At 40.4% G+C, this 21,521-nt stretch overlaps 1 protein-coding gene across 1 annotated transcript in view; it reads left to right on the forward strand.

Moving 5' to 3' along the window:
* The first annotated feature begins 957 nt into the window (after positions 1–957).
* The window catches only part of LOC128375859 (stAR-related lipid transfer protein 9-like), a 31,529-nt gene continuing 10,965 nt past the window's right edge, over positions 958–21,521 (forward strand). Inside the window, exons 1-6 of the mRNA XM_053336278.1 lie at positions 958–1,203; positions 6,142–6,211; positions 9,199–9,315; positions 20,787–20,903; positions 21,168–21,200; positions 21,294–21,355. Of these exons, the coding sequence (XP_053192253.1) occupies positions 1,157–1,203; positions 6,142–6,211; positions 9,199–9,315; positions 20,787–20,903; positions 21,168–21,200; positions 21,294–21,355 (446 nt within the window). The 5' untranslated portion in view covers positions 958–1,156. The remainder of the gene's footprint in view (positions 1,204–6,141; positions 6,212–9,198; positions 9,316–20,786; positions 20,904–21,167; positions 21,201–21,293; positions 21,356–21,521) is intronic.

Consider the following 21,521-nt stretch of genomic DNA (forward strand, 5'->3'; position numbering starts at 1 on the left):
TGTAACACTAGTGCCCAAATGAACACTAAAGTAGGTTTTTCTTGCCATAATCATTCCTCCTGTTCATACTGACCATTAGAAGATCCCTTTATAATGCACCTAAATATCAGTAGTGGGGACCAAAATCCAGTCCTCCTGTGCAAAAATGTATTTAAAAGTTAATCTAAAACTAATATGAAGCTTCAGCCATCCAAATGAGTCAAATCAAGTAGATATCTTGAAAGTTTACAATGTTTTAGCACCAAATTCCCTCTTTGTTACTATACTTCCACCGCAGCTCAAGGGGGAAATACAAAGAGGGAAGTTGATGCTAAAAATACTGCAAATGGGACATATGATTAATTCAGATTGCTGAAGCCTCATATATAAGCTTCAGTTATGTTCAATTTCTTTTTTTGCACAAAATGAATATGTGGACACTGGATTTTTGGCCCCCATCGCTTACAATGAAAGCACATATGGCAACTTTGATCAGCCAGTATGAACAGGAGGAATGATTACAGTGAGGAAAATCTCTTTTAAAGTGCTAATATGAACCCTTGGCTGCAAGAAAAGTTGTGAACTCGTCCTTTACCTTGACTTCATTAAAATGTTGTATGTACATGTCAATGAATCAGTGTTAATATTCCCAATAATATGATAAATACAACAGTTTTGCACAGTGAATACTCATAGTTACACTTCTACTTAAGTAAGACTCTGAAAGCAGGACTTGATTTTCCACATTATGGGAGCACAACTTGCAGTAGTATTTAAAGTAAAACATCTCAACACTTCTTCTTACCACTGGATTTGAATAATAACATAAATGCAAAATCGGGGGGATTTGAATATGGCTGAGTAGGAGGGGTATATCCAGCTGCATCTCACCCATCTCACCCCGCCCCTCCCTGCCCCTTTCTGTCCAGCAGGAAGTTTCACTCCTCGGGGAGACTTTAGGAGAAGAGACGCGGGCCGGTCGGACCCTCCACCAGCCGGCAGAGATGGCTTGAGAGGCGGATAGCAGGACGGTTTCGCTCCGCTGCAAGTTTCTCTCTCGGTTAATAATAATAGTAATACGCAATATGCTCACTTCAAATGGGTAACGTGTTTATATGGCCAGCTCCGAGTTACTCAGCTGCTGTTTTTTGTGCCTAAAATCTTCCGAGAGGTGATAATGGCAAATGTTAAAGTTGCTGTCCGAGTCCGTCCACTCAACGAAAGGTAAGTTTAACGCTAATTGTTGTGTAATAAAACTTTAAAATTGAGCTCATTTAAATGAAACGAGGTCACCAGTAAATGAGCATTATTACTAGAGCTCTGTGTCTCACTTTAAATCTCAACTATTGGGAATTTGGCTGCAGCTTGTTGCTAATAACATACCATACAAAACATTAACTTACACTCCTTCTGTTGCCTTTCTTATTAATTAACACTTTTGTTCTTGTTGCTTTGTGTCGTTTTCTTGGTTGAGCTAAGTTAGCTAATGTTAGTTAGCTGGTGTTAAAAAGTGTTGCACATGGTGAGTAATGACAACTGTGGCTGTCAGTAGTGTTGACTGACTAAGCTACACTGTACTGTATGTGTGGAGTGATGTGCAAAAAGCAGCTGTAGGTTTGGTTTAGAGTTTTTTAAGTCAGGCTAATGGGCTTCATAATTAGAAATGAATTATTGATACAAATCAGGTTAGATGGCTGTGTGTGTTGGGCTGCATCTAACATCAATTAGTAGTAGTATTTTAACCCTTACATACTGTTCAGGGCCAAATCTGACCCATTTTTGACATTTGAGAGCTGTAAAAAAAACTCTCCAAATGTCTTTTATTCTGAAATTTGATGTTTAAATAAGGTAGTAGTTGTTTATGATGTAGCAGTGAAGACTGATGGCTCTAATGGTTATACAATAAACCCCACAGTTCTTGTAATTTTCAGCTTCAATGAAATACATTTAACTAATTATTGCTATGTTATATTTTCATGTCTTGTCATGTAAAACCTATAAAGACACCCTCTCTGCTTTCTGAAACATGAGTCCAGGTTTAATCACCCATTTATTGATCAGTCAGTTTGTCTATTGATGCATTTTAAATAGATCTGTGGTTAAAAATTTGGTTTAGACACTTTATGAGGTAAACAAACTGTGACATTGTAGGATATGAACAGTATGTGAGGGTTTAATCCTAAACTAACATGAACTGAGATGCATCGATACTGATATCGAATATTGGTCTGATACTGACTCAAGTATTGCCATAATGGACCAATCTGGTATTGGATACCATTATTTTAATCAATAGCTATTCAGTAAATTTGTATCTCTGTAACTAAGCCTAATTTTGTACATAAAATAATGATGCCAGTCTCTTGCATATACTGAGGCATTCAGCTTGGTATCGAATTGGTAATTGAAAACTAATTGGCCACTATTATGTGATCTGATTGATACTTTGATTCAGTTTTCAAGCTCAAATGCCAAACATTTGCTGGTTCCTGCTTCTCAATACTGAGGATATGCTGCTTTCCTTTGTCTTGTATGATAGTAAAGTTAAACATAATTGGGTTTTCTCTATTTTGTTATTTTGCAGACAAAACAAATAGTTGGGAAAAGCAGAATTGGTGTATTAATGGTTAATAAAAGATACTTTTTTAGTAGCAGCCCTCTGAATTTCTATCAGTTTGCCCAAGTTTGAAGCTGTATGATGTTTTTACTCCAAGTGAAATATTATGAGTCATGATTTTTTTATGGCTGTACTATGGTATGAAAAGGAAATAGAAATCTTGTGCAGCCTGACATATTTGGTATCTTTTGAAACATTTGGATTACCATATAATATGTTTTTAAAAGGTTGGTTTGGTTTGAACAATGCTGGCCTGTACAGCATGATTGATTAAGCAGGCTTTAGGAGCTACATTTCATAATACTAAACATACTAAACAAGGGAAAGGAGGCAGACTAAACAAATGTTTGGTTTACTTTGAACTATTCTTTTAAATGAGAGGTTTATATGATTAAAAAAAAAAAAAAGTTTCCCCCCTATTTTACAGTCTTGTAAAATCTGCTATTGAAGTAGCAATGTAACTCAGGGAGGTTGCTCTGAAACCATTTACATTAGGAGGCAAATTGCTGCAGTATGTTAAATAACAGGTCTTCTAGGTCTGGGGGATATAAGTACACACACTATAAGTGCTACAGTAGTTCATGAATTATATGGGACTCCTGCCTGCAGGATGTTTTGCAGGGGTGCTTAATGTGAAGGCCACCACAGCACCATAACAAAGCATTATTCAAGCTATGAAGAGCCTGGACAATGAATCTTTCAAACTAGTCTTCCTGGTGTTTTGCATAACAAAAGAATTTCTTATACCTAATGTTCACTGTCATGCAAATCTGTGCTTCCAGATTGTGATAGTCCTACTGTCCTCTGTCCTGTTTTTTTTTCCAAATTAAAGGATGTATTTCATGTCATTCACATCCATATTTTGAATAAGTGCCTGCTGTGTAACATAGATAACATTGATACCGGCGCCCCCGGTCACTTGCATTCCTCATTTGCCTCGCCATAGAAGTTAGTTTCTCTTTGTTTTAGTCAACTAAAATGACAGGATTCAATACAACCTCCTCGTCCTCAGAGTGGGGACGGTTGCCTCTCACATGTGCGAGAAACATGTCATGCCCGTTTGTGGAATTGCTCCTCTTAAAAGTTTGTATCAAAACATGTGAAGAGAGGTTTACTATTTTCCACTTCTGACTTTCTGCTCTCTTTCATGCTGGTTAGAAAGAGAGAGAGAGAGAGACTTGAGTGTGGTGTTTTTTTGGGCTGGGCCACCACTGCGGGGTTGGCAAAATGGGTCCCGCGTGGTGAAGTGCAGGGAGTGCTGACGATTACAAACAGCCGCCTCGACCTACCCCCCCCCCCCCTCCTCCTCCAACCTACCACGGAGACCGAGCCTTTGCAGCAATATAAGCAGCAGTCGCCATCATCATTATCGCTCCTGGAGATTGAAATCCTCTCAGCTCTGTGTTGTGATTGCCTCCAGTTTCGCATGTGTTGCATCAGATGTGCTCGGTCCAGCTGCTGAAGCACGCACGGCTGAGCTGACCTTGTTTAAAGACCTCATAGACACATGCACACTCGCAACACTCGCGCGCACACACTCCCAGCATTGTGGAAACAACTCAAGCTGCCTCATCAGAAGATGTCTCCGGAGACTATGGGTCTGTTTTCATTTTGAATCTGAAACTGGTCAGTGGGACTTACAACTCTTGTGTGTTGCAATTTCATGGATCACACACACACACACACACACACACACACACACAAACTAACGCTCTTACAAAGATTCATTGTTGTAACTGTCATGTGACGGCCTCAAGTCAAGTGGAGCTAGCCTAAATTTATGTGGACATCCCCTCAGCTATATCTGCATCAGCAAAAGGGGATTTTAAACCCGTCTCAGTCTGTAGGTAGAGTGTTGAATCCAAAGTGAAGCCTTTGTTAAATCTCTGCAGTGCCTGAATCTGAATGTGGGATTGTGGGATTGTGGGTATTGTGCGTCATTTCATAGATTCCTGCAAATCTAACGCTAATGTGGGAAATTCTTACACACATTTATTTTACAGTGATGGCTAATAATAATCAGCCAAAGTTTGCCCCGGTGTGGAAGGCGGGACAATTTAGTGGAAACACTGCATCAGAAGGACCAACTTCCACCCTGAAAACACACTTGTCACACTCTCGCTCCTCCTCTTTCTACAAAGCTACTGCCTCCTCTACTATTGCAGCATCTCTTGCTAGCATTTACAGACTAGCTGCTGTGCCTCAAGAGGTAGAGCAATCTCCACCAATTGGAAGATTGGAGGTCCTTGGGCAAGATACTTAACCCCAAATTGCTCCCAATGCTGTGCCAATGTGTGTGAATGGTTAGTTTCCCTCCTGATGAGCAGGTTGGCACCCTGTGTGGTAGCCCCTGTCATCAGTGTATGAATGTGTGTGAATGGGTGAATGAGACATGTAAAAGTGCTTTGAGTGGCACTATAGTACAGTCCATTTTCAATGATATGAAATTGAAGGCTTGCTATCATTGACTGCTGGCTAAAATGTTACAGGAAACAGAAAAGACAATTACAATCAACAGTGCCAGTGATGTCAATGTTAACAATGTTAATCCTTAAGATCCTTAGACAGGTAACAGTAACATCATTAAGGTGAAGGAGTCTAAATTTAAGTTTTAGGCTGGGTGGCTCAGAATATGATACCAAGTCAGCAAAGACTGTGAAATTATGTGAAGTAATTTTTCTCATTCACTGATCCCTCACTACCTCCCCTTTGCTCTCTTCATTCACTCCTTGGCTCGCTTAGGCCACTGCTGCTAATGTCTTTGTTGTACGGCTCTGATCAGTCTGAATGCCGACTATGTTTGGCAACCACAGCGTAACGTCGGCTGACTCTGATTCAGCTTTCTCGCTGCAGGCCGCTGCAGTGCCCCCCTGCAGCCTAAAAGCACTACCTTTCAAATCAAATGAATGAGAGGACTGGCATCTTTACTGCAGTACCTGATTTGGAGTGAATTCAGCCTAATACAAACCTCACCAATCATATGCTCTCGTCAGAGCTCGACCCGCCCCAATAGCAATTAAATTTTTTTTTTCTTTTTTTAATAAAGTTGTTATTAAGTGGAGGAGATAGAATAGAGCATGGAGACTAGAGAGAAGAGGCAGCCACAAAAAGAAAGACAGATTACACTGATGCAAAGAGATGACCTCTAAGAGAGGAGAAGGAAAAAGAGACAACAAATTATAGCAATTTATATGGTTCACTAAATCCCTTAAATCGAAGGACAGCGACAAAATGCAATCTGAGGTGAGCATAGGACGAGTAAGACCTGCAGTAAGAGTCACAACAAGTAGTATCACCCCCAAAAAAAGGGTATAAATTCAACTTTATGTGAAGCGCTTAAGGAGAGATTTCGCCCCATTTTGAAAAATGAATTTCAGGCTCTGCTTTATGCGGTTTGCATTGAAATCACTGATCAGTATTGATGACTCCTCTTCTGTAGTGGAAACATGTTTTACCGATCTCTTCTCATCAACATTCGAAACATTCCCTCACACTTTTTAATGTGGATGTTGACTGAAGCGATCCTTCTTTTCTTGCCTACACAGGGAGAGTGCGGACAGAGGGAGGGTAGCGGTTCAGGTGGAGGATAAGTTTGTGAGGATCCAAAATGTCAAGGTGAGTATTTAAAATTTTTCAACTCCTTTACAAGTTATGCCAAATATTGAGACTACTCTTGTGCATGTTTTGGTGCGTAGAGAGTATCCATCACACAGTAACAGGATGTTTACAGCTTTCCATCAGCCTCTTCCTGTTTGATGTCACTATTGTTTATTATATTTTGGGGGCTCAGGCACACATGAACTGAGAGACCCCTCCTGTCAAACACACACAGTCTTACACTCTGCACACCAGCACAACGACCCAACTGCCAAATTCTTCAAACGCTTGAAGAGGCTGACTTTCTCTAAACCATTTTTGGATGGATTTGACCCTCCAAGATTTGGTACTGGATTAGGTAAAGAGGGAAGCTGGCTCTGCTTTCAGGGAGCAGAGAGTTTTTTTCTTCAGGTTTTAGACTACAAACGTGTCATCATGATACAGGTTGATGGTCTACCTGCTGGGCATCCAGTGCCTTTTATGCAGGTCTGCTCCTAAGAACACTTCTGAGGGCCTAAGCGGATCATTTTTTTGTATTTTTCAATAAATATGGGTGAAACTATAAATAAATGTGTATCAGCTGCACACAAATGTTTTTAAGAAGTTGAAATATTCCCATTTTTGTTTATTCTGGATCACATTAGGAGAGGTCATCAAATGTCTAAATGGCTAAAAGTAAAAAAACATTGAGGGTGTTTAACAGTGCAAATGTAAAAATGGGTAAAATTTGACCCTGAACAGTATGTAAATGTAATAATTGGAAATAATGATAATATGAGCTAGATAGCCTGTAAGCTGATAGTTCCTTTAAGTTACCAACCTGCCTGTTTGAGATGGCTGAAAAGACTCATTTGATTGGTTGAGCTCCATTGCCTGCAGACAGTCTGTTGCTGTGTCTACGTTTCATACTATTACTATTTTTCTTTTATGTGGATATTTGTATTGGCTGGAGAGGGATAATGGAGATGATAAAACATGCAGAGCATCATTGTGTATTTGAATAACACGAACCAGAACCGCCCTTGTTGAAGATCATATTTCAAAGTGTCAGTCTCCAGTACACAAAAAGATAAAGAAGTCCAGCTTGAAATCTGTTTCCGAACTGACATTTGGCTCCTACCTTGCCACATATATATGAAGGACTTTGTTAATCAGACGGTTAGGTATCGTATCACGTCTTTTGTTTACAGTTTGACAGAATGCAGACATGTAGAGGAGAAGTTTGGGCGGGGGAGGAGAGAATCTGTTACAAATGATGTGACAGAGACAAACCACATATGGCCTCCCTCTGCAATGGAAAAGGATCAGGACTGCGAGGCTCTTATGGGTCTAGTTGGAATAATTATTTTTGGAAAGTGGGACAGTTTTGAGGACCTGAGAACGAGAGAAAAAAGGGTGGGTTTTTAAGGACAGTGAACATAAGGCTCACAAACAGCAACTAATACAAGCTACAAAGACCTACTGAACTAAAAAAAAAAAAAAAAGAAGTGTGAAACAGGAAAAATACACAAGCCAAGCTAGATCTCTCCATATCGTGACTATTTGTAAAACACCCTTCCCCTCATGATTGGAGCTTTGGGAGCGGAGACGTGGTCAGTGCCTGTGGTCAGTGTTTTTCTTGGCTAATCCCTCACACTACACGGCCATTGTCTAATTTCATCACAATGTTGAGGGGTTAAATAATCACGCTTTCAGGCCAGCCAATTGCCGTACACAAATTGACGGCCAGAGCTTAGATAAGAGTTAACGCTGCTGTCAGAGTAAGGAGAAGTTATTTACATAGATTGTTTGGAGTCATAAATGAAGTGACATGGATCCATAAAAGTAGACAGCCCTGTTGTAGGCAGTGAGATATTAAATCCTTATTGGCTCCAAATCTGACATTTTTGCAACTCACCATGAACTCACCAGATTAATGCCTCAACTTGTCCACTGCAGTAGAGTTTGATAGCAATAATGAAATCAGGTGAGTAACACATTAACCAGTAAATGTGCTCAGAATAACAACAGCTAAACACTCAAAATTGGCAGTAATGTAAAAGAAGAGCTTGGTGACCTTGAAAATGATAATGTAATGGTGTAAATAAACCTCCTTAACAAGTGCAAGGGATATCATTTTGGGTGTTTTTTATTTAAAAAAATCTACAGGAGCCGATTTAAAATGCAGCTCATGCGGGTTTAAACTTTTAAAGACTAAAAACAACCAAATAAGTACAGAAAATCGTGACTGTAATGCTGTGATTGTGTGTCAACCTCAATCCCCGGCTCTGTCAACATCATAGAGGGGAAACATTAACATGCCAGGCTTGATAGACCATGATTGAATACAGCGAAAATAACATGTTGTGCTTTACCACAATCATACGCACGTGCCAGTGCTCACAAAACATGTTGTTTACTTAGACTAAGCATTATTTAGTCTTACACAAATATATGGGGGAAAGAGAGAGAGGTTTAGGTAAAGTGGGTGGCATTTTATTACAAGAAAAAAGCTCCAGAAATACACCGAACGTCACGGAGCAGAGATGGGTCTTAAAGAGATGCTTTAGATGCCGTTTGATGTATATCCACAGTGCGACCCCATCGTGCTTAGGCAAGTCCAAATGCTGCTGTGCTGTCTCTCCTTGGCTCAGCGTTCAGTCTCAGTAAGCAGAAAGGTGTTCAGCGGTTAATGCACTGAAGCAAATAGGACTGGATAAGGAGTGAATGCAGCGCTAATGAATGGAAACAGCGTGCTGGCAAATCCACACCGAAGCACAACCCATAAACAAAAGCTGTAGTACCTTTGCTTTTATTGCTGTGTGTGTGTGTGTGTGTGTGTGTGTGTGTGTTTCTTTTTCCTTTGGTTGTTAAATACATGCACATATTCTCCCAGTATAAAATGTGTTATGTAGTGCAGTACAGTTTAGTTATTGTGCTTGGTAAGTTAATCACCAATCTTGCAATGTATGATGATAAGCAAGTGCAAAAAATTAAACCTTACTTCTCTTGTTTCTTCTCCAAAGCTCGATGGACGTACGGACAGCATTGTGGATTCCAGGGAGAAGTTCCTGGAGTTTCGCTTTGACTACTGCTACTGGTCGGTGGACCCTGTAGACCCTCACTATGCTTCGCAGGAGGAGGTAATGACCTGACTCCTTAACTTTTGTTTATGTGAAGTGGAATATCCAACTATTAACCTCGCTCCACTGTAATCAAGACAGCATTCAAATGATAGGTCTTTAACATGGGTTGCTCACTGTAGAACATGTACTCTCATCATATCCCTACTTCAAGCTGAAGAAGGTCTCCACAGTATGTTATAACATCAGAGTTTGGGTCAATGATGTTTAAAGGGGTTAACATTTGAAAATAAACCTATGAATAACTTGCACACATTCTTTTTTTGTGGAGCCAGCATAAAATTTCTTCTTTTAATCCATTTTGAGAGAATATATTAGAGGGGGTTGCATCTGGGGAATCATGTAAATGAGGAACCATAACAAGTCATTCTTTGTGTAAGTACACTTAAATACACTGCAGGTGGATAAAATATTTAATATATATCATTCTTTTGTGGTTACACCATTTGACATTTTCTGAAGCATTTGGTCTTACTTTTGGTACAAAATGGTGCAAATGTCATTACAAATGACATAAAACCAACACAAATACAAAATATACATTTTAACAAACCTGATGCTGCTGTGAACACTATTTTTTACAAGATATTTTTGAATTGCTCATCCAGCTAACTCACTCACTGACCCGTTCACATCCTGTACTCAGCCTCAAGCCCTGTATCCTTCAAAGCCCTACTGTACTTCAAACTTGTGGCTCGGTGGAAATGTATCAAAAACAAACAGTTCTTTGACAGATTTCTGTCACAGATATACACAAGACTGAGATAAGAGAGCCGGCACAAACAGATGGTTCTCCTCGAGTAACAAATCACCATATTTGGATTGCCCTAAAGAGAAAGATTTGTTTACACATCTCAGTTGAATTAGTCAGTGTGATGTCCTTTTTGTAATAGATGAACATGTGTTTGCTACTAGCTTTTTCTAGTAGATGGTTTGACACATTTGCGCATTGGAGCTACCTTTTTTTTGATGCCGTGCTCCCTCTGCCCTTGTGTGAGTGGATATTGTGTGTGTGTGTGTGTGTGTGTGTGTGTGTGTGTGTGAGATGCAGACGCCGGTCACAAGTTGGCACTGGGCAAACACACTCTCTGTACCAAGAAAAGAACCCAGAGGAAATGCTCTCCTCGTAGACTAACCACAACAAGACGGGCGTGTGTGGTGTGTGTGTGTGTGTGTGTACTTTTTTTTCTTCTTTTTTTTTTACACAGATGGCCACTCTGGGGATATGATATCGACTCCATCTGTTACCCAGAAGCCTCTTTGCTTCAAACATGGCATGGCTTGAGTCTACTTACTTTTCATGTTGTGGCTGCGATTGGGTGATTAGATATCTTTTGTGTTGCTGTGATTGGAGGGTGTTGTTGGAATCGGAGAAGAGCTCGCCACCGAGAAGAAGTGGTGACTGATTCCATTACAGGAAATCTGCCTAAAAAAAACCATATTCATTTAGAGTGAAATACAATTTGTACTTATTAATTTGTATTCCAATTAACCTTTCATTGTTCGACACAATAACTGCACTCTTTAATTTACAGCCAGTCCACTTTCCTCTATCCTCTGTCCACTGGGGGTTCCCTCCTTCCCTCTGCCTGTCTCTCCTCGTGTCAGAGTTGCCTTTGTATGTGTTCAAGAAAGACGGCACTTCTTCCTCTCTCTTCTTTCTCTCCCTCTCTCTCCCTCTCTCTCGCTCTCTGGCTCTCTCTCTGGCTGCTTCAGTCCTCAGCAGAATTGTGTCCAGTCACAGTGGCCTGGTTGCCACAAGACATTCCTCTGTTGACCCGGGGTGGGCGAAAGGACACCAGCAAAGGACAGATCCGCTGTTTTTTTTTTTTTTAAATCTGACCTCTTTTCCAGCCCTTTTAACAAAGAATCTGCTGGGATGACCACGTCAGCCCTTCACTTATCACGCATCAGTTGAAAAATATTTGAGTCTTTCTCTGGTGGATCAGAAGAGACAGCGCCTGATGTAAAGAGCAGAAAATACTCCTTAATATGCCGTACTGTTATGTTTGTGTTGCAGAGTAGGAAGCAAGACTAATGGAGCAGAGCGGCAGGTGGACTCAATAATTTAAGAGCCACTTTAACTATTTTACCAGACAGATTGCTTTTGAGAACAATAAAGAGTCTGTGTAAGTGGCTGTTTTGGATAGGCAGATTTGTTAAACACAACTGAAACTTTGCAACAGTGTTGGAGCTTAGTGTTTATTTCCCACGCTGCCGTGTCGCCTCATTTCACTCAGTGGCAGTATATTATGGTAATTTCTCCAAAGCGAGGTTATGGATTTAGTTTCCAACCGCATTTATTTTAAACAGTCTCCAACTTAACGAGTTGATGCTGATACTTTCTCATGGTTTCTATTCTCAAAATATATTTTAGCATGCGTTTACTTTTTTTTTTAGAGCAGGAAGAGGGACTTGCTCTAAATTCTTCTTACTCTGTAGTCCCCATGAGACTATCTGAGCCTGTGTGTGTGTGTGGGGCAGGGTGGGGAGATGAGACAAGGGGAAACTGGATCTTAACTCCTGCTTTTCCAGTCTAACGTTATCCCATCACACAGAGCACCCATCAGAGACTGACTGGCCTGTGCCCCCCTCTCCTCACTCCTGCTCTCTACATGTCTATGCATCACTGATAGTTTACACCAGATACTTGTGGGGGGTTTCAGTCTTCAAAAAACAAACTGTTACAGCAGGGTGAGAGGACAAAAATCTGCTATATGTAGCTATGTTGGGGTGCAGATGCGGTTTCTTATCGCTCACGGCTCCCCACATGGAAAGACAAGTTGTTTCTTTGCATGAAAAAAGTTTCTAGAAGAAGGTTGAGCAGAGAAGAAAGGCTCTGCCAGGTGGACAGAGGTAGGACTTTGGAAGAGAAACATAATCTATAATAGGTGCCAGCTGTTGCAGGAGAGAGGTTAGACTATTTGTCTGAAGGCTGACTTTGTTTTGGGTTAACATATTTGGCTAATAAATAGCATCCCAGCCTATTTAGTACAAGATTAGCACAAGATTATGAGTTTGCATAGAGACTGGGGAATGTCAAGAGAAACTAATTAAGAGTACTGGGAGAAAGTGGGAATGTGAATTCCATGGGTGGAGGAGTAAGCAGAGGAGGGGGTGGAGGGGAAATGGGCAGAGGGTCCACTTTGCCCCTGCATCCCCCATCTCTTGCCTGCCAAACTCACAGCTGCCTCAATAAGTAGCTTTTTCGCAGTTAAATTTCAGTGCAAAGACGTCACTGCTGAGATTTCGGCTCGGAGCACAATGCTGTTTTTTTATTGCCAAATGGAGTCTGCATGCTGGGGTTTTTCCTCCTCCTCCTCCTCTCCCTCTGTTTTCTCCTCCTCCTCCTCTTCTGTCTCTCTGTCGATGCAGTGCGTGATTTGATTATGCTCGCAGTTTCTAGGTCTGTGTGTCAGTGGTGCTGCAGATTCGGGGGGAAGAATGGTTTCTCTGTGTTATAGGAAGAATCCACATAGACATGTGAGCGTTTACTCCCCCTCACATATGGCTGCACCCGGAGCCAAAAGTCCAGTTCAGCCTGGTTCAAATTATCTACAAACAGGACACCAAATAAGCCCCATGCTGTCAACAAAGACATATGATATCAAGGTCATGTGGATACAGGAAAGCACCTGTGATTTATGTTTGAACTTAATGCTTTCTATCAGCGAAGACGGAGGATGAGAGGAACTGATTCGAGAGCGACTTAAGTTTGATAGACGCACATTAGAAGCAAAGCTTGCACTCTATCGCTATAATTGCACATTTTTTAATTAGTGCCAAAGTTGAATCATTAGTTTACTGACTGGCAAGGATTCAACTCATGCATTAGATAAGTTAGAGATAAGTTGTGTTATTGGATTTATGGTTCTTTGCTTCTTATATAGTAAAAATGTAATGTAGACAGTTGTGCTGCAGTTAAAATATATAAGTATTTATTGCCTGGTTGTATGGTATCAGCAGTTTTAAACATTTTTATTGCATCATTGCAAAATACATTTCCACTGTAACTACTTGCAGATGGGTGTGATATCAGGACTGTGCTGTAATTCATAACGAAAATGTTGAAACCACAGAAGAAAAAAAGATTGTTCACATCCATGGTCGACATACACTGCTAAGATACAGTGTACAGTATCAGTCTGCTTTCTTACAGATAAGAACTGAGCTTCCTGTGATCTGATTTGTGTTTGTGTTCATATGTTTTGTGTTATATTACTTTAAATATAGTACGGGTGCTGCCCATGATTTATCTCCCTAATTCTGCTATGAGATTATAAGATAAGAAGTAGTGATTTAACTCTGGGTCAAAAATTAGACTAATGTTAATGCTGTCCACTGATTTCAGGGACATTTAAACAGTGTGACTATCAGCCAATGAACAAGTGGAATGGTTTTGGGTGACAAAGGGCACGCCTTCCTGTTTTCATGGATGGATTATCACACCACACAAGCCTACAAGGAGTCTAAGAGCCTTTTTATTTAAGCTTATAAACCTTCACTTAGGAAACTTGAATCGCTCAATTAATGTAGGAATGCCCTGATCACTTTTTTGTGGCTGTTTTATGGGTCTCTCGAATCCATTCATGTCTGTTATTGTCAATTAAATTCACTTCCAGATGCAGTTTAAGCTTGGTGGTGAAATCTTACTGCTTTGGAAAGACACACAACACAAAATAGGTTATAATAAATTCAGTCAGACAGGTCAAAAAGTTGGCTAAATCCTTGTATAATCACATGATACTATCATCACAATGTCAAAATATGTTTATCACTCATCTCATCTGAAGACTTGAATCTTATCAATCACTTTAGATTAATAGTAGAGTTCATACCAGACTCCCCAGTGAAGCAGACCTCAGTACCACTGTACCCTAAAGGTATCAAACCAGACTCCCATCAGTCTGGAGGCTGGAGAGGAGTCATATCTAAACTACCATGAAGAGTATGGCATGCAGCTCCTCTCCATCACAGTGTGTTGTGGTTTGACCCCTTTAACACAGATTGGGGGAGGAGCAGCAAGCAAATTCCCAAACTCTCTCCAGATACGCTTTTATTTATTTATTTTAAGTCTAGCTCTTGCCACAGTGTCAGCTGCAACAAGAGTGTGTGCTGAAAATGGAAAATGCTGCCTTCTATTTTTTTCCACTTTCCTGTCCTCTGCTCCTCTATCCTTTTTTTTTAAAACTATTTTTTCCTTGCTGTCCTTCATTCCCATGTGTCGGCAAGTCCACGTAATGAAGAGCAGCCTATCTGTTTGGCCTGCACAGCTCTATCTCTCCCTCCCTCCCTCTCTCCATCCCGCCCTCCTTTTTGCAGCCTCTCTGCCCCTCGATGCTAATTTGACCTACAAATTCTGTCCGAGTGTGACAAACGAGAGCGTTGTTGAACTGCGGCCAAACAGCTTCCTCTCTGTTTCTTCCTTTGCTGTGTCTGTCTCTGTCTCTGTCCTCCCTCTCTCCCTTTACCATCTTCTTCTCCTTCATATTTCTCCCTCTCTTCAAATCATATTCCTCTCGAAGAGCCAGGACAATGATCTCCAGTGACATTTTCTTTCCTGTGTGTAAACAAAAGCATTTAGCTTGTAGCTCACGGCCCAGCTGTTGTGTTTTTGTAACCCAGTTGGAAAGCGTGGGACGGGAACCGAGCTAACCCTCCCTCGGTTCTTCTGCAGCTGTCCAGCCCTAGATTTGGAGAATAAGTGATGGAAATGTATTAATACGAGTCGTTTTAAACATCTCTTTTTGCACTTTCTCTCTTTTCGTTTTGTGTCTTTTGCGTCAAGCTCAGAGATGTCTTTCCAGCGAGGGCAGTCATGAAGGGAAAATTAATCTCGGTGCAGCTGGTTGCGTCAAACCTGGCAAAAGCAATGAGAAATTCAAGTTTTTAAATGTGGCTAAGAGCTTCCCTTTGCTCTGCTGGCTTTTTGCCATCACCCTTGACGACATCTTACACATTTACACACACTCACACACACACTCACTCACACGCACACACATGCTACACATAAATACTTCTCCAGGGTTTAACGTAAAGCAGGCCACATAAAACTATACCAGCAACTGGTATTTTCCACAGCCAGTGATTACAGGACTTAACTCATTACACAGGCATTACACCATTACTACTTTTTCACTTTTGTCAGCTTGACTATATTTTCTGTCGTTCTCTTTTTGATTGCCACTCTTTGTCAACATTTTCCCCTCCTTTTTTCTTTTTCCTTTTTTTCTTTCACCGCCTTTTCTACACTATTTATGTGCTACCACGCCACAAACCAGGGAAGGGTGGGTGGGTGGGGGGGGAGTATTTCCCATGTTTCAAAACAAACATGAAACATAGTGTTTTATCATGATCCAGATCTCTGGCATGAAATCCAACTGGTTCCTTGTTTTTCAGGCGACCTCATTTTCCTCAGAGAGGTCTGGTCCAACTTAGGTCGGACATGCGCATGACGTTAATACTTCGGTTTTCAAATCTGTTGCCAAAGTGGGATTTTCCTAGATAGCATCTCTCTGTGTCACCCCACGGTTTGAAGATGGCTTGTCATGCATGTGATGTGGCTGTATTGATTTAAAGCTGCGTGTACTCTAACCTGCTCCGTCTCCTGACATCACTTTGCATAAAAAGTCATGTCATGTATTTTATTAGGAGATAGTGGGGCAATAGTCAAGATTCTTCTGCAGCAGAATATCTTACTGTATCTCTGTATGTGTGGATGAAACATCACCGTAACCTGTGACCTGATATGAAAATGACCCACCTCTGGAAGGCTCCATTTCGGTGTTATCAGCTGTAGCAACAACATATTCTGAAATTCCACACTTAAATTTGCACTTTTTTTTTTTTTTACCCCTGGGACTTCATTTAACTTTCATATTTATTATTCTATTGTTGTATTGTCTAAGTTTTTAAGTGTTACTCAAGTTACGTCTCTTTGCACTTTGATCCCAGAGAAACATCCTTTCATTGTGCCTTGCAGAAATGTATGGTAAAATGACAATAAATGGATTTGATTTGATGTGATTTCTCTCAAAAGAGTACAATTCTTTTCTTTATTTTATATTTTATTTTATTTTATATTGGAGAGAGACAGCATAGATGAGATTGAATGATGTTAATGGTGTTAACCTGTAAAATCATGTATACATAAAGGATCCTAACCAAAAAAACCCCTCCTTTTCTTATTTCTCATTTTGCTACATCTAGATCATTTTTCCACCACTCCAAAACCCTTGTTTTCTCCTTCCTTCCTTCCTTCCTCTCTGTTTTGACCTGATGAACCTGACCTGCATTTTCCTTACACAAGAATGAAATCTATATTCTGCTTTTCCTCCTTCATTGTTGGATTGTTTGCAGATTTATTTTCCTCAAAAAGGGGAAGCAAACTCCGAGGCTTTTGTCCTTGTTTTGGATGCTGCTTCCTCTAAGTTGCTTTACTGGTCAGATAAACACAGACACACACACGTAACAGACACACACACACACGTGCAGCAGCCTTCCTGTTAATGGAGTCTGTCCCAGGAGTGTTTCGAGGCGACCGAGCCTGCACACTTGCTTTGGTTCTCGCTTTGTCACTTTAACTCCAGCCTGTTTTTTTTTTTGTGAGTTCTGTTTTTTGTCCTGCTTCGTTTGATTCTGGAGTCCATTTCCATCCCCACAATGCAACTTGCCTCTTACCTCACCTGCTTTGTTCACCTAAAAATACCTCCCGATGATGCAAACTGAACTAGGCTGTGGAAAGGGGGGGGGGGGGTAATTGTGTCCATTTAAGCAGCCAGAGTACAATGGCACAAATTACAATCTACTGATTTTAATTTGGTGTGACAGTGATGACAAACAACAGGATTGTGTGTTTTTTTTTAATTTTTTATGCCTGTCTAGACAAAATCATACACACGGCTTTAATTCTCTCTCAAGAGGTTGGAATAAGTTTATGCTTTCCCTCGTGGTTTTGTTCAGAAGTCATTTAAAGTATTTTTTCCAGACGCTAAATAAAAAGAAACAGGATTAAAATGATAGAAACAAGAGTCAACAATAGCAATAGTGTTCAGAGAGGAGGAGACGGTTAAGTTCAGAGAAGAAGCAGAGAGTTAAAGAAGTTCCTGCTCTTTGTGCTAAGCCTGGAGGGACCCTCAGTCTTGTTGTAGCCCCCATAGAGTGAATTTAAGAGGGTCAACTTTAACAAGGGCTGAATTGATTCTCTCTGTTTGAGGGTGGAGAGGGTGTCTGTCTGTTTTTTTGAATGGTAGGATGAGGACAAGACAGGGGCGGCACTGCTTTTTGTCTTCTTGTTTAAGCTTCCATTCAATCGAGAGGCAGGGGGCAACGCTTGGTGGTCTGGACTTCGGTGGGCTGCACACTTTTTTAAGATTTTTTTTTTTTACATTTGGTGTCATTTATCAAGCAAAAGTTACATTAAGCGCTCACATTTCCAACATATTTATTGATATAAAATGAAAAATTAGACACCGTAAATTAGTTGCAGTGCATTTTATATGAGTGTAGCCTCAATATCTGTCACAAATGATACCTTATCGAAGTTTTAAAATAACATAACTTACTCGGATCCTTAAATTACATAAGTTAAAATGGATTCCTGTGCACGAGGGTAATGACGTGTTAGATGTTATGCGCCCGGTGCCTGTTGGCTGATTTATAAGGTCATTGAGTGAGAAGGCTGTTGTGGCAGCACTTTTACTAGTTACACGTGGCTGTTGCCTGCACATGGTTGACTAGGCTACTGAGTAATACTTTTCTAATGAACAGGAAAGTGCTTGTAGGGTTTAGGTAGCGGCTAATGATTATTTTCTTTATCTATTTGTATATTTTTTTCTGTTTTTTGATCATCAGAAAACCTTTGTAGAGTTTCAAGAGTCCAAATCACATCTTCAAAGTTGCCAACAGTCCAGAAGACAAAGAAAATCCTATTTAAAGTGAAACTGATAAAAAAAAAATGGATCTGATTCAATGTGTTATTAATTGACTGATGGTTTCAGTAGGATTGTGGAGTAATGTGAATCCAAAGATGTAAATTTAATGTATGTTTACCAAATTCTACAACTGGCAGGCAACCAAGCAGGTAATAACTATTCTCATTGGTTTATTGGTTTATTTGCACATATGTAAAAGGTAGCACATATGTAGAGGTAGAAACCCATTCTGGGCCTATCTTAAAAACCTCACCTATAAGAAATAATACATAATAACAATGCAAAGTGAAATAACAAAAATAAACATATGATTTACTTAAATAATATTATTCTTTATTCTTGCGCTGGATCACATTTTAAAAATTGCCCGTCTCAACCTTGAGTGTTGGCATACTCTCAGTTTTTTGCTCAATCGATCGCTCAGTGTGGTAAGATAAGACGTTGGCCTCCCTCAGTGAGCTTCACTCCACACTGAACATTTTACTTCTCGCCCAGAAACTCAAGGCTGTTTGAATATTAACACACAGATTCACACACTCCTCAGAAAACAACCATATGATCAGGGAATCCTTTCAGGGTGCTTTCACAAGGCCGAAGCCTTTCACAAGAGCTTTCAACCATGTCCAACCTAAACCTATTCCCACCGTTTTGTAAGCCTAGAGTATACACAGGCTTAGCTCCAGGTTCTCGGTTCTCGGTCCTCCTGACGGTGGTTGGTAGTCACACACGCTGGGAGGTATGTTGAAAGTATATCCCGTGTTTGATCCTCGGAGATCGCAGTAGCTTTGAGAGCATTCCTCCTCTTTCCTATGTGTACTTACCCACCAGTCTCCGTGGTCCTGGGCCTGGGGGCTGGCGGAGGGGACCCCTCACTGATCCCAAGGTGTGTTATGGTTCTGGAGGGGAGAATGTGCTGTGTCTCAGGTCTGGTTTAGATCAGGTTCCTTCCCCCCCTTCAAGGTATGTGTTGCCTTTGGACTGAGCTTTTGGAGTTGGTGGAGACCACATGTCCTCAGAAACTGATGATTTTTGCTTATCAGTTATGGACTAAGGAAATATAACATTATAGGAGATGGACCAGATCTTCATTGCCTCAAACCACAAGTCTACTGTGGGCACAGATTACTGAAATATGAATTATTATGTGGTAAACACCCACATTGCTCACCATGCCAAGGTAGATAGAAGATATTTAACTTTGATAGATAAAGATCTACAATTCTACGCCTATGTGGTGAACTGGAAAACCCTCAAAGCGATGTGTTACCGCACATGACTTGAACGAGTTAGCTGTAACTTCTACATAAAGGGTTTAAATATGCTGGCTGGCTGTTTGTCAGCTTTCAAAGTGAGTTAGGTCCATGTTTCTTCCTTGGTGCCGGTTTTTCCAGTCAGTTTAACTGGATTGTAATTGGTTTCTAGATGTGGTACACAGTTTGATGTCGGTGCCATTGTTACACAAGTCCTTCGTGAAGAGCCAGACAGCTTTTTCTGCCTGTTCCAGGATATTAATCTTCTTGTGTTTCTATTCCAGTCTAAGCATGGGTTGATCAAAAACATAGTTGGTTAAAGATAATAGCTTTACCAGTTATACTTAAACTTGATTCAATTTGTGCTTGTTTGTTAACATGTGACTGTGAGTCAAAATCAAGGATTGCTGGATATTATTAATATATATAAAAATGTTCTTTAAAGTCATTTTTAAATTATATTTAAAGTTTGCAGTACACATTGCAGATTTTCATTCTTTCTATTTTGTAGATATTTGATGTTATGGCAACACTACTTCATATAAACAGTCTCTACCAAAGATTAACAGTTGAATTACTGCAAACATAAAAGATGAATTAATACACACACATTTCATACATCTTCCAGCATGAAATATGTGTGTAGAAGTCGAACTGTTTCTCTTTTTATATCAGTTAACTTACAAAAACAAGTGGTTGTGATTTGGCTTCTTGCTAATAATCCCCAGGCTCTGACTTTCAGATGCAGACACAGAAACAAGGAAAACAAGAGGCCTCAGTTAATTGTGTCGAGTGGGACTCCCCCAGATCCACCGTCTCACCGCTGAGCTTTTTAGTGGAGGTTTATTTTTCCTGACCCAGTCATTTTTCAAAGTCTTTGTACCCTCACATTTGTTACTCTCACATACACACATGCACCTTCTACAAGGCTGTTTACCCAGAGTATTAGCTGACCTCCCTGCTCCTTACCCAAACACCTCAGCAGGAAGCAACATTACCTCCCCGCCAATGGCCCTGTGCCACAGCATTGTTATCGTGAAACCTCGGTGTAAATCTAGACTTGTGTAAAAACACAATGCACTTAACATCAGGGACGTTTGCTTACATTGTTAACACCTTATCGGCCGACCAGGGCGCTGATTCTTTCTTTCCTACAATAAGCTTTCAGATGGTTTATCTCTAGACATTTTGAAGAAATAGGGAGGTCCAGCTAATTACTTACAGATATCTCCTAGTCTGCCTGTGTTTGTGTATTTGTGATTGAGGGCGTGTGTTCATAATTTCTCAGGTGTTCCAGGACTTGGGTGTGTCGGTACTGGCTGGAGCGTCTGAGGGCTACAACGTGTGTCTGTTTGCTTACGGCCAAACGGGATCTGGAAAGACATACACGATGATGGGGACACCGGTGAGGAGAAAGGGTGGAGTGGGAGCTAGCATCATTGCATGGCATTAGATATAACTGAAAGTTAAAGCCTCAGGTGTTAACACAATAGAGGTAATGTTACACAAAGTTTAAACCCAGATGATGAGGGATTGCAAACAGACAAATGTGAACATCCTGTAAGGGAAAAGCAACACATTCTACATAGCAGCTTTCAAGTTAATGTTGCTATATCCTCAATGTCTTTTTCTTTTCTTTTTTTTTTCTTTTTCTTCTGTATGATGCCAGGATTCCATCGGCTTGACCCCTCGGATCTGTCAGGTACGTCAATGGATTGTAATTAATACATGTGTTAAAATAAACAGATGTGAGAAGTGTGAATTAAATATCAGTCCTTTCTTTCTTTCTTTACAGGGTCTCTTTAGGTCTGAAGACACTTTTCCTGATGGTCAGAACTCGAGCAGAGTAGAGATCAGGTACCGTGTCCTTGTCTGACTCTGTGTTTGTGTCTTTTCTCTTTTTAATCAGTGAGACTGAGCCATGTCCTGATGCTGAAATTCAAATTGCAGCAAAATGCAATTTATAAAATTGATTTGATTTGGTCTTCCAAAATAATGTCATCTAACTTTCTCAACATATTGC

Source organism: Scomber japonicus, chromosome 16 (assembly GCF_027409825.1).
Source record: "Scomber japonicus isolate fScoJap1 chromosome 16, fScoJap1.pri, whole genome shotgun sequence".
NCBI lineage: Eukaryota > Metazoa > Chordata > Actinopteri > Scombriformes > Scombridae > Scomber > Scomber japonicus.